The sequence below is a fragment of the Catharus ustulatus genome, chromosome 10, assembly GCF_009819885.2.
Source record: "Catharus ustulatus isolate bCatUst1 chromosome 10, bCatUst1.pri.v2, whole genome shotgun sequence".
Taxonomy (NCBI): domain Eukaryota; kingdom Metazoa; phylum Chordata; class Aves; order Passeriformes; family Turdidae; genus Catharus; species Catharus ustulatus.
In genome coordinates this window covers 22,403,917-22,421,869 of record NC_046230.1, presented here as the reverse complement: position 1 = coordinate 22,421,869, position 17,953 = coordinate 22,403,917, and the positions used below count along the sequence as shown (strand labels likewise).

Sequence of the window (17,953 nt, the reverse complement as noted above, 5' to 3'; positions counted from 1 at the left end):
TGCTATGTGTTATTTACGTTTATGTGTGCTGTATGTTATGTGTTATATGTGCTGTGTGTGTTCTGTTATGTTTATGTGTGCTGTATGTTATATGTTTTGTGCTGTATGCATTATGTGTTATGTGTGTTATAAGTGCATGACATATTGTTGGCTTTTTGCAGCTATTGGGATAAATGCTAGATGTATAATGTTAAAATAGCTTTTTTGTATGAATATAGTTTTTTTCTTCTAATAGCAAAAGTTAGACCTAAGTTTTTTAGAGATGGTCTGCTGAAACTACCTGCCTAGTTGAGATAACAGCCTGTGAACGTGTGAGGGGGGCCCTGCAGCTGACACGACAATTATCAACACTCACCTGCTGCAAAGGGCCGGGACCACCACTAAGAGTAAAAGCTGATAAGATCAGAATTAAAACCACAAGCCACGAAACACCCATGCTCTCAAAAGGCGGACCCAAGGAGTGGCCTTGCTAAACAGTTCCCAGAACTTTTTATTAAACTTGAGGGACTGTGGATATGCAACAGGTTGATGAATTGTAAAGTGTGCTTAAAGGCGCGTTCCCGAAGCAATGGTGTGCTCTCAGCAGCTTGCCAAGCACCCAGCCGTTTGAACCCTTTGCTTTACGTGTGTCTCCTATTGTCTTTTTATTAAACCTTTTAAATTTTACCACGACAGTGAAACGTGTTTCTCCACATGTGTGTTAGATGTTTCCTCAATAGCAGTTACATGTTATGTATGTTGTGTTCCATGTGTCCCATGTGCTGTATTTTATATGTGCTGTTTGTGTTGTGTTATTTATGTTTATGTGTGCTGTATGTTATGTGTTACACGTTTTGTGCTGTATGTATTACATGTTATGTGTGTTAGATGTTCCCTTAATAGTAGTTACATGTTATGTATGTTGTGTTCCATGTGTCCCACGTGCTGTATGTTATATGTGCTGTTTGTGTTGTGTTATTTATGTTTATGTGTGCTGTATGTTATGTGTTATACGTTTTGTGCTGTATGTATTACATGTTATGTGTGTTAGACGTTCCCTTAATAGCAGTTACATGTTATGTATGTTGTGTTCCATGTGTCCCACGTGCTGTATGTGTTACACACGCCCTGTGGTACCCTGTTTTGCCCCGTTTCCCCGCCCGCCCGGTCCCGCCCGGTGCCCGCGCTGGGGCGGGCGGAGGTGGCGGCCCCGCCGGGCGGGAGCGCGGAGCGGCGGCCGCAGGTGGGTGCCGGGGCCGGGCGTCCCCTCGGAGCCCTCCCCGGGCCGCCTCCCTCCCTCTGGCTCCGGAGAGCAGCAGGAACCCGCGGGGAGTGCCGGGGGCAGCGGCGGAGCCCGGCCGGGAGCGGCGGGGACGAGAGCGGGAGGCGCCGGCAGCCGCGGGGCGCTCTGTGCGCAGGATGGGGCTGTGCCCGCCCGGCCCAGCGCAGGTGATTCCGCCTTACAGGATTTATACTGTTACTATTACTATTACTATTAACTATTATTAATACTAATAATTAATAACTATTACTATTATTATTATTAAACAAGTGCAGCGTCCGGTACATGAAGACAAAACCCACCGGAATCCAGCCGTACTGTGAACACAGATCAGGTTTCAGAGGATGCACCCGTGCAGATGAAGAGTGAAGCAGCCAGCCCAGGTAGGTTTGTAAACAAACTCCATGGATGCTTCTCAGGTTGTGCTGCCAAGGACTTGTAGTTGCTCTGCTCTCAGGATGCACGAACTCAAATGTGCACCAACACAAATGCTGAGTGATTTTGGCAAACCAGTCACAAAATTCAGGTGTCTGCTTAAATCGAAGTAATTAACACAGAGCCTAAGAATCAGTTCCTTTTTACAGCTGCCTTGGCTTCTCAGCTCTTCTTTGCTCTCACTGGGATCATGGACAGCATCCTGCCTCTTTAAGGAAAGAGAGAAGAAATCAGATAAAACTGTCCATGCTGTCTTGCTGACATACAGAGCCACCCTATGTTTGGTTTCCTTAGGAATTAACACTTGGAAAAGAGTTATCATAAAGAAACTTGAGGAAGTCTGAAGGGAAAAACCAGTTGTTCTGAGGTCTCTGTCATTGTAGCACTTAGAGATGAACAAAAAAGCCCAATTCACTAATGAAGCCCTTGTGCTTTGGATTGCCTTGGAGTTCCAAGATTTTTGCACCAAAAAAGGAGGCGATGCTTGATGCTTTTTCTGCTTTCAGGATATTTGTGCAGTCTCAAATTCCTACAGGTCCTAGGAGCACAATGAACTGTGAGGCCGTGCTGCAGCACCTCTTACAGAGTGTTGTACAATTTCTGTCCTGCAATGTTTTCAGAATATGCAGGAGCTCTGAAACCTCCATCCCTCTGCCCCGCTGGACAGAAGGACCTCTCCATGCCTTCTGAAGTGAAGGAACAGAGTCAACCTTATTTCCTCAATGTTTCCTTGGGTCATTAGCTAGAAAAATGAATTATGGTGATCTTCCAACTCTCAAGAATGTAATTCAAAGGAAACAAAATGTAGGCAGTTGTTGATAATTTAATGATGAGTTAGTGAGGCTCTTCACTCTTCATGAAGGGGCCTGAAAAATTCAGACAAATTGAGTAGTTGCTATGATGGATCAAACTGGTCACAGAACATTTTTACAAATGTTTTTTTTTTCTTTTCAGAGATGAAGCACTGTGCACTGTGACATTTTTTGCTGTTTTCACCACTGGAGGATGGCTGCCAGAGTCTGTGAAAATGGTTCTGGTCAGCACCACTGCACCCACGCCAGCCAACCTCTTGAAATCAGCTACACCTTGGTCCTCATTATGCTTGGAAAAGTTTGCCTTGATTTCTTCATGTTGCAAATTAAGCCAAAGCCTGTGAAAGTCAGTTTTATGGGATACTTTTGCATTTCAGTGGCACTTCTCGATTTCACAGTGCTGCTGAGTATCTGTTTCATTTTCTGTTTTGAGGATTTTGCACTCTGGGGTGTGCGATTCACAGAGTACCACATCTGCCTCTTCACTCAGATCACCTCTCTGACCTATGGGATTTTGCCTTACCCAGTGTATCTTGTGGCTGCTCTGGATTATTACACCACAGTGTCCCACACATCCCAATTCCCTACGAGAGCTCGGAAGTTACTTTACGTATTTGCTGTGGCAGTTCTATGGATTTCCGCGGTTTTCTGCACTCTCCAAGTTCCTGCTGTCTCTGAAGGTCTGGAAATGCACAACAGAGTTTCCCCTTTCCAGTGCCCTCTGTCTGGCAGCCTGCAGAGCTACTCGGTGTCGTGGGCCATGGTGCTGCTGCTGGGCACGGCTCTCCTGGCTCGCTGGAAGGAGGTGACAACGATGCTGCTGTCTGCCAGGCTCCGCTCCTTTTCCAGCCAGCCCGTGCTGATATTCCCCTACGTGCCTAACAACAACAACACTTGCTCTAAGTGGCAGCTCCTGAGCAGGCTCCTCCTGTGTTTCCTTGGCACTTGGGCACCGTTTGTTGTTCTCCAGGTCGTGGTTCTGCTCCTGGGTGTGCAGATCCCAGCCTACGTGGAGATGAACGTGCCCTGGCTGTACTTCATCAACAGCTTTCTCCTGGCTGCAGCCTACTGGTGTCGGTGGCACGACGTGGAGCTGACAGAGGAGGGGTGGTGCACAGACCCCTTTGTCAGCTGGAAATTCTGCTTTATGCCCTTCAACAATGAAAGCACAGAGCCAGCTGATAAGCCAGGCACAGTAATTGTCATCTGTTAACGAGCTGCCCACTGAAAAGGCTGCAGAGAAGCAGAACTCTGATGTTGGCTGGGTCCTTACAGACAACACAAGGAAACACCTCCAGAGCTTCACTCCATGGAAACAAGTCCAGTGTCCAGCAAGAATTTAATGAATATTGCACTGGAGTGCAGGACACCAAGTCTCAGTGGGCAGCAAGCACTGCCAGGCCAGGGAATTGAACTTCAATTACATGTTCAAAAAAGCACTGCTCATATAGGACAAGTTTTCAGCTGAACTTCATGTTTTTGACTAGAATTCTACACTTCCTTTAAATGGAAGTACCTCAGGTTTTACAGTACAAAATGCAATAAAGTCTTCAAGGCTGGAGTTACATACAGATGTTGACCTAAGGTTCAAATGACTTTTTGAAGTGTATTTTGTTGTTAAAAAGTGGATTTTTGTCAGTTTGATGGAAGATAAGGGTTGCTGTCTGTTTAACAAGAAATAATTTTAGTTAAAGTTAGAACTCTTACAGAAATAGGAACTTTATGTAGTACAAAACCAGAGCAAGATGTGCAAATTCCACAACCACAGGAGAGGTGCTGTTACATTGTTTCTTTGCTGCTGCTCCTCTAAGGTACATGATATTATAAATTAAATAATTAGAGCAACAAGCCTCAAGGTTAGCTGCTATACATAAATACATGCCCAAGGTTAAAGAACAGTTTAAATTAAAATACAGCTTATTTTGAAGCCAAAATTACTTTAAAATAGTAAATATGGAGTGGGAATACTTTAGCAGGGAAATAATTAGTCAGGCTTCTAGCAAAAATACTCTCAATTTTCAAATTCTTAGAGTTTTACAATGGACTTGATTTGATTTTGTATAAGAGAAATAAATGATACACAACCAAAGCAGACAAATGAAATTAGCTTTTATTTCTGAAGCACTAAACTCACAATACAATGTTGTATTGAAAGAGAAACTAAGTAAATGATGCTGTAGGTTGGTTAATTGTCCCCCAGACCCACAGGGAACAACGATTTCACACAAGAATACCCATTAAGAAAACTCTGCAGATAACAAAAGGTGCAATTACAAGCAAGTTTAAGCAGCATAGTATAAGGTGCTTTGTTTCAGCATTTGTAGGATGGATTTACCCATTAACAGACAGATTGAAGAAATGTCACTTTTACAGATCATAACAAATGAGAGAATCTAAAATTTATTCACATGCTAGTTGGTAATGGGAAAGTGCTTCTTAAAAAAATTATTCACAAAGTAAAGATCATACTTTTACATAGTTCATTGTGTGCTCTTCAACCGTAAAATTTAAAATTTGGGTAATAATTTATTATATATCAATTATAGAGATAAATTTAATTGCAGAATTTAATACTACATGGGTTAAATTTTCTTATAAAATAATACTCCAGTATTTCACTCCATAAGAATACACAATCTCATCTCAATCATAAATTAATCTTTGATTTCTGAAACATATCAAAATCCAATTATTTTGATTTATTACTTTACCCCACATAGTGCTTCTTTCACCCACAGTCTGTGGCAAATTTCTTTGAGGTTTCTGTGATGTAATCAAAAGGGGACAAGCATTTTTCAGCTGTAGAAAATGGTTTTGGGGGAAAACCTGTTTAAAAGGCCATCAAAAGGACAGTAAATGATTGAAAACTGAATTTTAAAACTAGTGCAATAAGAGGAGGCAATGCTTAGCAACATAGTTTGAAGTGTTTGGCACCACAAATTATTTCATTTTTTTATGCTGGAAAATGTACTTGGAGGAAATTCTATTTCCATGTTAAAAGTAGGAAAGCACAGGCAATGTTAACTGGAAAAACAACCCTAAGCAATCACTCCCTGCTCTCTCAAACTGTAATTGCTGTTATTTGGTGCTGGAGATGCTACAGAATAAACCATGGCTAAACACAGGGCTTTGACACAGCATTTCTTCAGGTTGTATAGAAACTGGACACCCACTGAAATGGGGCTGACAAAATATTTACAAAACTTAATTCCATTTAAAAATCAGCAAATACATCAAATATAGGAATGCACCAGGCATTTCAGAATCATGAAATAACTAATCCCTACAGATTTGGCAGGCAGGGGGAAATTCCTCTTTTAAAGCTGGTTCCACACCAGATGAAGGCAAAGCTCTTCTCAAGTTCATTTCAGGTGTGTTTTGCATGGTAAATCTCACCCTTCTGAATCACTAACATGCACAGAACTGGAACTGCAACCAGTTGGGTGAGGCTGCTGACATGTTTTATTTATCAGGGTGGTTCAGCTTCCCAAGCCCTAATTAAAGTTTACACAACCCTGTCTGCCCTAACGTGCCAGAATTCCTGTAGCTGCTGCAGTGCTCCTAAAGCCACTTGAAGTTTTTAACATTTTTTACAGGGAATCCATAATATGCAGCCAAAGCAAATATTAATGGGTTGATGTTACATCACTGTATTACTTGGCAAATTTATTCTTTCTTACTTTTTGTGCAAAAGTGCTGAAGAGCATTAACTTTTAGGGTGCCACCTCCACCGAGGAGGCAAAAGTGGCACTGCAGGTTTCCACCAGCATCCAAACATGGTGCCTGAGCCTGCCAAGTGACAATTTTACAACATATTAATGGTACCTCTCTTTGCAAGCCCACTTTTATCCTTGGCATTCATGGAGGGAGACACCAGCTGTGCAGTGATCTCCATCCTACGGCCTTCCTAACAATTGTGTCTTTTCCTCTGTGCATTATTATTTTTTTTTTACCTGGTGCTTCTGGGCAGTCCCCTGCCTGGACCATCCCTCTCTAGAAAGGGTGACAGTTTCACTGCCAAAGAGGACAGAAGCTGTGCCAGGAAGGTGGAAATACCTGAAATAAAAGAACTACAGATAACCACTGCTACATCTCCTCTCTACATCACTTCTTGTGCTGTGCCAGCAACTAATGGCCTTACACCATTCAAATACCTTACAGTCCTTAATTCTTACAAGATTATTTGAGATTAATGCTAACAACAGCTAAAGTGTTAACCCTTTATGGGAAACTTCTGTACTTTTTTCATTTAAAGAATCTCTTACAAATCAACATCGATTTTAATGAGATATTCTATGTGTTTTCAACTCTAAACAAAGTATTTGGCACTCAATGATAAAACCCTTCATCTTTACACACATCTTTCTGGTCAGTACTGGCTTGTTCATGCTATAACACAAAGACTATTTGGAAAGGAAGCTGGATGTGCAGAATCCCTCATTGTTCTTTCCAAAAACGAATTTGCAAAAAGCTGCCAGAGGATGGAAGCCTCCTGGCTGGGTAGTGGAGGACAACACAAGCCTTGCACAAGCTGCCCAGGCTTCACCTACAAAGCAGATCTACCTCATGAATCAAAGACATTTGTGCTTCAAGCCTAATCCCATAATCAGCACAGATACTCTGGTTATTACCTAGCAACACCACAAGCCTGTCAACAACCCTGTGTACCAAAGCAGTGTTTCATAAACACAATTAGAATTCTCCTTCAATGTTATGTATTGCACTTAAACAGTGTTTATGATCACAATTTTATGAATACACAATTGTGCTCAAGTTACAATCACTTCTAGATGGAAAAAATATTTTAAAATATCATTTTTTCTAGCTCCTTACTGTAGAGAGAAATTTGGGTAATTCAATAGGAATACTTGCTGGAAGTTTGAAAAATTTTAACTTGAAATCTGTTCATAACACTGGCTCCAAGAACTGGGCTTCAGAAAAGTTCAATCCATGGCTACAAAAGCTGGACTATGAGCTTACTCCATACCTGCAATTACCAGCATATTCATATCTCTGCACTTTGCTTTTTCCCTTCCACCTTGCTGTAAGAGATCAGAAAATATTATGCAACCTTCAAGTGAATGAGCAGGTGTGTGTTTTAATGCAGAGGTTACACAAACCTACACAGCAGTTTAGGATGGGGCCTTGAGCACATGTGGAAGTGCTGACCATGAGACCTGGGGATAAAGCAAGACACAAAATGCTCCAGTCTTCAGAGAGAGTAAAATGCCACACTCAGAAATTGAGTGGGGAAGGAAATGTCAGATTTCTAAAGAGATGAAGATGGTAAAAACAAACCAGGCTGATTCGCATTAGGGTAATGTGTGCTCACTGCCTTGGTGCTCAGTCAGTGTCCCAGGCCCTGATTCCATCAGCTTCAGACAGATTCCTGAAAAACCCACACAGCTGGCACCTGTTTGGAGCATCATTACCATCTCTTTTCCAAATATCACCATTTGCAAAACCATCCAGGGGATGTAACTACACAGAACTCTTCAGGTCTAAATAAATTCTCATGACTAAAGGCAATTAAAAAAAAAAGATTAGTTTAATTTAGGCTCATCTTAAATGAACTAAACATTAAATGAATTTAAAATTACTTTTTCCTCACAGTATTTTCTGTCTGAAACTACAGCTCACTATGCAAGAGTGACTTGAAAATTAATTCTCTATGAGCAATTAACACCTTAAACTGAAATAATTCATTGATAGCTCTGCTCATACCCATTCCACTCAGCACTGAACAGGAACAGCGAATTTAAAATAAAATACTCTAAAATATCAGCTTCTCTCCATCTCTAATAAAATAATTAAGGTGAATATTAAAAAACTATCCTAAACTGATTGCTTTGCGCAGTCACTATCCGCAGCCTAAAGCAATCAATGAGGAAATATCTGCTAAATGATGACAAATATATTTCTAAGTGTATGCTAACAGGACATCTGTATACAATACAGGTGAGCAAATAACCCTGCAAGCTTTTATACGTGCTGAGTTTTATTATGAGCAGTCTCAGTACAATCAGAAAAACTACTCATGTTATAAATTATGGGGATGTCTAATTATTTGCAAAACTAGGACTCAACACAGCTGTCACTGAATTCTTTGATCACTCAGAGCTGTAGATTTGTCACTGTGTAAGAAATCTGTTGAGCTCTGGAGGTGGAAGTTTCTGCATGGATATTGTGGTATTAGAAGGAGAACATCCATCTGAAATGGCAGCAGTTGTAGCTGCCATGCCAGGCAGTGACACACCACACCCAGCCCAGTCTCACAGTGAGCTGCCATTCAAATTACACTTGAGTGCTTTTGTACCTATTTCCTTACACTTCAAGATGCAGAAATTATGAGAAGTTATCTGCCCAAACAGTTGGTTTTATCCCATCCTTTTCTCTTCCTGCAGTTACAAAGGACTCCATCTGTTCTATCCAAAAGGCTGGATTCCTTTTTGGACCAAGTACAGGTGGAAGTTAGGGGTTAAATACCTGCTTTCACAGGAAAGAAATGAGGAAATGGATGCTTGCAGGACATAAATCTTCTTTTTTGAAATGTCTTGTTGACATAAATCTAGCAAAGGCTTTACCCTGCATCAAGAACTTCATTTCTGGAAAAAACATGATGGGTTAATGGGTAAAGAATGGATTTACAATGCAGCCTGTTTAAAAACCCTTCAGACATTCTGTGAGAGAAAACACCTGGCACTTTAAGTCAGTGGAGGTAGCCAAGCTTCCTCAGGGAGTGCCCTGCCCCTGCTGCAAAGCAGGGATGCAAAGCAGGGATGCTGAGTGACACGAGCCAGATGGATCAGGGGAGGCTGCACACCCATCTTGATCATCCATGTGCAAGTCTTTAAAACACCAAACAAACCCTGAAGCTGAGACAAGTGTCACAGTTCTGTTCTATTGGATGAAATCTTCACAGCCACCTTCAGCTCAATGCTCTGCAGAAGGGCCTTGCCCCGAGCTAATGCTGCAGTTTCCATTAAGGAGTAGAGTAGGAAGGAGAGTGGTGGAAAAAAAGGAAGGGAAAAAAAGTCATGGAATGTATCTCCCTTCTGAGCTATTCCTGTAGAAGCTGGAATACTGCAAGCATTACTGTGAGGGGTAGCAACACCAGAAGTCTGAATACAGAAAGCAAAATCACTGGAAATAAAGAGAATGAAAAAGATTTCTTGTAGACACATCATGTGGGAACAAGTATTAAAATACTATTAAAATCTTTAATACTTCTTCTTTTGCAAGAGGGTACAGCCTAACATATGGGAAAGCCATGGGAAATGGTAGTATAAGCCTGGGAAAACCTCCCCTATCTGAACAGCATGGCCAGCACATAAAATGGTTCTGGAGGACTGTTACTGAGTATCATATTGCTTTTTTGAGCAAATTCCTAAGCTTCCCAAGTAGACTTCAGTTGCACTTGGGAATTTTCCAGCCTACTTTCACGTACAAGTGTGAATTTTTTAAAAATGGATTTTATTGACACAACTACACTGGCAAACACTCCCATTCAAGTGCACTTCTATCAGTACAGGTTGGTACAGCTGTGTCTGCTTTTACGTTCCAGTTAATTGCCAAAATCACTGAAGAAAAAACCAAAAACTTCCAATATGCACAAGGCCCACATTCTAAGCTGTTGCATACATGAATATTTAAAGCATAACTCATTATGTGTGGCTCTCCCAAACCCACAGGGAATGTTACATACCAGACAAACAGGACCAGATGTGCCTTACTGGGGTCTGCTCTGAGCTCCTGGCAGTGATTATGGCTGAGCTGGACACAAACACTAGCTGGAGAAGCTCTCCTGAAAGCTGTCTAATAAAGCAAAATTAAAGCAGCCATGAAATTCTCATGCATGTAACACTGATTAACTACAGGTCTAAATAAGACCCCTAAGTCCACATTTTCTAGTACACCTTAAGCCATTATCAAACCACATTTATGTAACCCTACTTTTTACATTGCCTAAGAACAGTACAATCAGAAGACAGATTAAAAATTAGCCAGTGAGATTTCTGTATAAAAATAATAAAACTTTAAGACAAAAGCCAAAGGATAAATATCTAAGATATCTTTAGTCTTCAGTTAGCTCATCAAAACAGAACATACCCTTTAGAACATATGTTACAGATATGCTACACTGTGTATCTTACAGAAATGCTACAAATGGGAACCCACTGTCTCCATCATTTGAATGTCTTTCAAATGAACATTAGCAAACGTTGAAACTTCAACTAAGAAGTTTATTTTAAAACAGTAACTGAAAACAGAAAAAAACCCAGAAAAACAAATTAGAAAGTGCTTAGCAACTTCCCTCCAAAATAAATCCAGGCATCAATTCATCCTCTAAAGCTTTGGTGCCGTTTGGATAAGGGCTCTCACCACATACCAGCGTGCAACTGCAATGTGTTGTCCTAACTTGCAGCTTCAGTGGTTAATGAAAACATTAATAACATCTGCTATTAGCAAGCTCAAATAGTTGTAATTAAGAACAATGATTCATTCTAATGTGGATCTCCAGAAGGTAATGGTAGAAAATCTGTTAGTGGAAACAAAGCAATAGTCTAAGTAAAGGAAAATGAAGCACAGATTTTCTGTAATCCAAATTTACTCTTTAAGGTCATCAGTTAAATAATATACATATTAATCTGTCTGTCACAAACCTGCCTTTTAGCCAGTGTATGTGCATTGACTCCTTTTGATCTAGGGCAGCAGTTCTCAAACTTTAGGTCAGTTCCTCTTCTCTTCAGGAATACTGTCCAGCCCCCTGAATAGCTCCCTACACAATCATATATTATGCACTAATTTGCATAAAATACAAAAAAATACATTATTTGCAGACACATACACATATTTAATTCAAATATACACAATGACTATCAGCACATGTACCCTTCTTTCCCTAAACAAGAGCTCAGGGATCCAGGTCTGTACATAAGGGGAGTGGAGCTGCAAAAGGGAGGGAACAGAAGGACAAAATACATCCATGAGCACAGGTGGTGGGGAAGCAAAGGCCAAGAAGGTGCTGCTGCCTCAGAGCCCAGGCAGCTTCCAAGAGCATCAGTAACTGGGGAAATGTATTTGTTCCACAGAGTGTGAGACAGGGAAGATGGAGGGGAACACTAAAATCCCACCATCTGGGTCTGCAGCATTCAAGATAAAATTTCCTGCCAGAGGGACAAAGCAGGGCCCCTGGATATTCCTCCTGGAGTTGCCAATGCTGGTATTCCTCCTGCTGACCTGCAGCTCCAGGCTCCCTCATGGCAGCAGCAGCTGCTCCTGCACAAGCTCTGAGGAGGCCTCACTGCTCCTTCCTCAGAGTGGTGCAAGTGCAGCTCACACTGGCCACTGGACAAGGAAAAGGTGCTTGGAAGCTTCCAGTGAGGCAATGGGAATGCACTACAGGGAAAGACATGTAAGAAGAGGTATCAAGAAAAAGAACATCTGAGCTATGCTGTCTGTTCTCTACCCCAGTCTAAAGCAATTTGTCTCAACATGAGCTGGTCCTGGCTGCAGTTTTCAGCCCCTCACACCAAGGAATTTGGGAACCTGAACCCCACGAGCTCACACATTTCCTCAGGGTCCACTCTGAACCCCCATTTGAGAACTGCTGGTCTAGCTTAACTAGCAGCATGTTAAACTACAAACCTAACACTTAATGCCCCCTTAGTGCATAGCAGCATTCAAAGAGTAAAGTAACATGTGCTTCAGTTACCTCTGGCAGGAGTGTCAGTAGCCTGATCATGAGGACTTTGATGAGACATCTACATAGTTTATAGTATTTTACAGACTTCAAGAAAATACTATAATGGCAGAGATGAAGGTAAGCCTACACGAAGAAAACCAGCTGCCAACCCACCCCTTACAAACAATTTGCTCAAGACTAAAACAAACTCAGAGAGCACAACTAAATGCATAGCATTTTACTGGTACTAGTGCTTCCACAGGGCCTGTGGACACTTCTGTTAGTTCAGTCCAAACACTGCTGTATGTGGGAAAAATCTTTCAGAATACAGCAACACAATTTAAATGGTGTCTAGATTGGGGTGGGGACTGGGGTGTTAACCAAAACTCATAAGATGAAATACATGTTGGGGAATATCTAACCTATCACAGCATAGTTCACTTCATGTTTTCCCATGAAAAATTTCAACTCAAAGCATTACTCAGGCTTTACTATAAACCTATTAGTTGTTGAAAACTACAGAGGACTCCTGGTAGAATCAAAGGAACATTTTAAAGTCTTTATGTGGGGAGAGCCCCACCTACTTAACAAAACATCACAGTAACACTCATGCCACAGTGAAGATGTTGGCATATTACTGTCAGTTCTGTCACTGAGAAACTGTTGTTTAAACCTTCATGTTCACCTCCTAGGATTCTTTCAAGGAATTGATACGTGCACAGATTTTCAATGCAGGTCCAAGCTTAATATTCATTGCACTCATAAGATGATCCTCCTTCAACAAGAGGAGAGCTTGTCCATCAATTTCTTGTGCTCTAAATTCATCTGCAATATCTTGACAACCTAAAGGCAATAAAAAATATGATTACTGGTTTAGAAATGTCCATTCTTAGATCAAATGACTTTGTCCACACCAGAGCTTTCCAGCTACATATTTTCCCATGCTCATCCCTTTAGTTGGTTGAAGCGAAATTACATATAAGAGTTCAGTATTATGATGGGAATTCTGAAATAATATGAAAGTAATTTTACTACAGCCTCTAATTACACTGTATTTATTGGAGATCTACTCACTGGGAATTTCAAGTCCCAGTAAAGACAGAATTTTCATTTCATTAAGAGGAACATCCTCTCATCATTGGAAGAGATTGGGAAAACAGCACTGAAATAGCAATCAGGAACATAATTCTAGTGGGTTTTTCCCAGCAATAAAAAGATACTATTATCTAATTCTATAAAAGACAACTATATTGTAGTGCTATGTGCAGTGAGAACATCCAAACAGCTACCACTTCCAAAAGGAGTTAATTCCATCTGAGTGTTACACCACTGAGCTAAGGAAACAAAATTTTGATGTATGGGCTTTGGCACAACCACCTCATGAAGATATTTATCATCAGTTATCAGAGTGAATATTCCACACACAGCAGTAACTCACTTCACAAGTGCCACTTTAAACTGGTTGGATCTTTTTTTCCATGTTAAACTCCTTTTCTCATGGTGAAATACCAATCTCAGGTTACTGAAGATCACAACATATAAAAAAGACTCTACAGGGTTGGACTGTCCCAAGTAACTGAGGGCCCCTTTCCACTGAAGAACCCTGTGGAAATAAAGGTTCCTCCAAAGATATTTTGGAGATGTGCTGAGCAGAATCAGCCAGTTATGCCTGGTTCTATGGCAGCTCTGCTAGATGGATAAATGTCTTCTAACAATGTCCATGAGAGCATTCATTATTTGAAGTTTCTTTCCCCCAGTCATGCTTTTAATGGGGTTTTTTAATATATTTGTGTTCTCAATCCAGCAGTCTCTCCATCTGTCTCACAGCCTTTCAGACACACTTGAATTTGTGTTTCATCTTCCATTCCTGATTTCAATTATTCCTCAAGTAAGCTTATTTTTTTGGCATTTTTACATTTTCCCTTTTAAAAAGTACACTATTACAGAGATATGAAATTACTGTGAAGAACTTTTCTACCTAGATGACAGCAACTAATTTTGTATTCTCTTGTGTGCTCAGATTTAAATTCCATAAAGAATATATAGGCTAAATTCCTGATGGATTTACAAACGTGTACAAGGCAAATGGAAAGGAAATGTGGAAGGAAGTATCAACACCCAAACCTGAAATCATTTGGATTATTACTGTGTGAAGGTTATAACATTCAAGATTGGAAAAAGCTAGCTTTTCACAAAGAATAAAGCACTACTTCTTTCTTAATGATTTGTTAAACAGACCTCATGCAGCAATTTGCTCTGACATCATCATAAAGATTTCCTTAATAAAGTGTTGACAACAGATAAAACATCTGCCAGTCAAGTATTAAGAATTTCTGGGAAAGGGATCATGGCATGGCTGATTTGAGACCTGAACATGCTGATTGTCAGACCACACCCTTTACAAAGAATCAGAGATCAGAAGTTCTTACATTTAGGAACAAAATTGGTCCTACTGGAATAGGAAATTGGATATTTGTTGTTGTCAGTTTTCTCCTTTAAGCAATTTTCGTGCAACTTCCTAATATTTTTTATCAACTTCATTTTTGGAAAAGCAGAGGATGGAAGTTGAAGGTATTGCAGTTCCCTCATCCAAGCACATCTGGGTATATTCTCAAGCACTTTTGCAACTGCTTATTGTGCAATAATTTGGCCAAAACAAAATGGGTGTGAAACATGTGAAAGGTCATTTATCTTGCAACTGAAGAAAGAAAGGAGAACAATTCTGCTCAGCTTAAGCTGTTTTGTCTCTTTCCCCGAAGAAGCAGCTAACAGTGCAAGTTTTCTGGACACTGACTTCTCCAAAAAGCTCCAGAGGAACTCAGGAAAAGCCTGACAAGGACAATCCACTTCAGCTACAGACTGCAGAAAGCTGTAAATAAAAACACACATCCCTAATGGTTGTGGAAAAATTACAAATCACCATCTCCTACAGCATGGCAGATGGGCTGCACAGACTAGATAAATAAGTGCACCAAGTAGATATATAATACAAAATTCCATAATGAAAATCATCTCTATATTATTTCCTGCACTAATCAATCTTGGAAGTATATGATAAAATATTTTTTCAAGAGTGACTTGAGAATATACTGAAAAGAATAAACCACAAAATTACCAAAAAAACCCAAATGCAGCGACATAGCCATAAAAATTCTGGCAGGTTGTGAATATAACTTTAAAAATCTACTGAACTTTTTAAAAAATGTATTTGAGAAACTAGGCATTCAAATGGAGAGGAATGAGTAATTATAATAAAGTTTCATTACATACCAATAAATGTAAGTTTGTTTAAAATCAAAGATCACTTTGTTTATAGAATACAAAAAACGAAACCAGATCCAGCAGCTGGTGAAATATTGTAAAAGTAATGGTTTCAAAACAGAAACCACATTTTAAGAATCAAATTTTTGATTTCATACTTGCAAGTGACTTGTGTTTATGTGGCACTTCAATTATTCTAGCACAGGAACTACCATTCATTGAGAGCCTAGGATTAGTTACTGAATTTACTGGAGTCTCAAATCCATAAAAACAGTAACTGAAAACAGCAGTGACAGAGCTACACTCTGTAACACAGCTCAAGCACAGAAACAGGAGTGACCACATCCCAAACCTGAGGAGCTTTGCTTGTTTCCACAGCCATCACTGCAGATTGCCGGAAGCAGGTAGTGTTACTGAATTGCAATAAACTATCAGTGAATTGCAATAAACTATCAGTGAATTGCAACAAACTATCAGTGAATTGCAACAAACTATCAGAAGAAAGGCACTTCAAGGATGACTTTGCTGATTTTAGACATCTCTTACTCAATTCTTTGCCTGACCTACTACAAAAGACTGTCTGTCATAATCCATGTGTATGACTTAGCAGTGAAGATCTATTCCTTGTAGATTAATGGTCTAATGGGATTTTAAAAAGGGTATAACATGCCAGAAAAAGCAGAAAAGTGGGAACAAACATAGCCTGTGTTTTAATGGGTAAGCAACAAAAATTCTGGTATGACTGCTACTGTGGAGATCTGCCTTTTTCTCTGCAGAGGTTACAGTGTCTGATCAGATAAAATGGCATCATTGGGAAAAGGTAGGGAATGAAGCTTTAAAGGTTATGATAGTTAGGAAATGATAAATGTCAAGTAACCTGAAGATGACAAAGGTAACTGAATATTGAGCTAAAGGAAAGATTTGTGAAAAAGGGAAAACCAGATTATTTTTTCTGAACAAACTGAGACTAGCAGAATGCAGAGTTTCTAGGCAGAAGATCTCTGAGCAAAGGTATGCAAAATAAATTTTAACTTTATAGCAGAAACTTGTTTATTCTTTTTTAATGGCTTGTATCATGACAGGTCTTTCAAACTTTTCAGTTGTACCAAGGGAAGTAACACTGCTCTTGCTTTTTCTACTGAATAAGCAGCAAGGGAGGAAGGAAGAGAAGAAGGAACAAGTGAGGAAGGAAGAGAAGAAAGCAGTGTAAGAGGGAGGAAGTGTGTCTCATCTCTCTACTGACCTCTTGAGAGAAGTCAGACTGAAGGAAGGAACAGCTCTAATCTCCATCAGTTGGGATGCAACAGCAGAAGTGGGACTAGTTCTATCAACATGGGATTTGTGCTGAAGGAACAAGCAAGAGGAAACAAATCACATTGCAGTCTATCATCAGCTAACACTGCTGCTGCTACCACACCACCTCCTCATCACAGCGCTGCTATAAAGCAAGGAGCTCCATTGTTAAAACCAACAAGAGGACAAGTCATTGCCCCTTCCATACCAGGCAGAGAATGTATAAAGGCCCAAACTTCATCCACAGTCCATACTGAGGGGTCGCTTTGCACCACTGGTAAGAGGTCGATGCTCTCCGGCATTTTCCGCATCCTCAGCTCGCGAAGCTCCCGCTCCCTCTCGCTCTGCCTCCGCAGGCGCGTGGTCATGGCCGTCGGGACCGCGTCCTCGTGAGGAGCCAGATCTTCTTCTGCAGATGGATAAGTAATTGGAAGCTGGAAAAACGCAGTAACTACAGTATTAGGCTTTATTTGTAATTCCCAAAGCAGTGCCATAGTTTTAAGCAAATATTCCACAGACCTGTCTAAGAAAATGATCTCGTGACGCCCCCTCAGGCCCGCTCGGCCGACGCCCGCGTCGCCCAAGACTTTGGCTATCTGACTTCCGATTCCAACGACTGGTCTTGTCTGATGGAAACAGCCCAAATTTCTTAGTGCAACTAAGGCTGTGCCTAAAGAAGTAAGATATATTCAATAATGCACTAGCAGTTTTTTGGACTGAATTCAATCAAGTAACCATAAAGTCACAGTGGTGTAGAAATGCTGCTTAATTACAACAACAGCTGGCACAGAAATACAAGAGAAAAGTATCTCAAAGGCCATTTAATCAAAACCCTTATCTTGTTGTGGGATCAAGCACATCCATATTACCCCTAGAAGATGTTTGTCCTTCCCACTCTTAAAATTTTTCCATGATAGAAATACCTTTGCATTTTATTGCATAGTACAGTTCTGCTCTGAAACGTCCACTGAAAACCTAAAATCACATTGTATTTTCTGGTTCCATTTTCTCTACCTAGCTGATACCTACCCAGCCAAAGGAGGACAGAGGCAAAAAACCCATGTTAAGATTAAAGGACTAAATCTCTTTAAGATTATTTTGCTGGTGCTGTCCCAATATTCCCACTACCTAAATGGGAATGTAGCAGACATATGAGAAAGGTCATGTCCAGACACTGATGCCAAAAGGAGCTAATTGACAACTAGA

The 17,953-nt window shown here is 40.5% G+C and overlaps 2 protein-coding genes across 8 annotated transcripts in view; one reads left to right on the top strand and one right to left on the bottom strand.

The window, feature by feature from the left end:
- Positions 1 to 1,558: 1,558 nt before the first annotated feature.
- On the top strand, positions 1,559 to 3,746 carry GPR160 (G protein-coupled receptor 160). Its single transcript, XM_033069115.1, has 2 exons — positions 1,559 to 1,644; positions 2,651 to 3,746. The coding sequence occupies exon 2, from the start codon at positions 2,702 to 2,704 to the stop codon at positions 3,719 to 3,721; it is 1,020 nt and encodes a 339-aa protein (XP_032925006.1). The 5' UTR covers positions 1,559 to 1,644; positions 2,651 to 2,701; the 3' UTR covers positions 3,722 to 3,746.
- An 854-nt stretch (positions 3,747 to 4,600) lies between these two features.
- The window catches only part of PHC3 (polyhomeotic homolog 3), a 29,188-nt gene continuing 15,835 nt past the window's right edge, over positions 4,601 to 17,953 (bottom strand). For 6 of the 7 annotated variants that reach the window (XM_033068490.2, XM_033068491.2, XM_033068493.2 and 3 more), the window contains 3 exons: positions 17,267 to 17,417; positions 16,956 to 17,181; positions 4,601 to 13,036 (listed from right to left, as the gene is read on the bottom strand). In XM_033068490.2, the coding sequence (XP_032924381.1) occupies positions 12,882 to 13,036; positions 16,956 to 17,181; positions 17,267 to 17,417 (532 nt within the window). In that variant the 3' untranslated portion in view covers positions 4,601 to 12,881. Of the gene's footprint in view, positions 13,037 to 16,955; positions 17,182 to 17,266; positions 17,418 to 17,953 lie in introns of those variants that run through there. The other variant, XM_033068497.2, reaches the window with a different exon arrangement.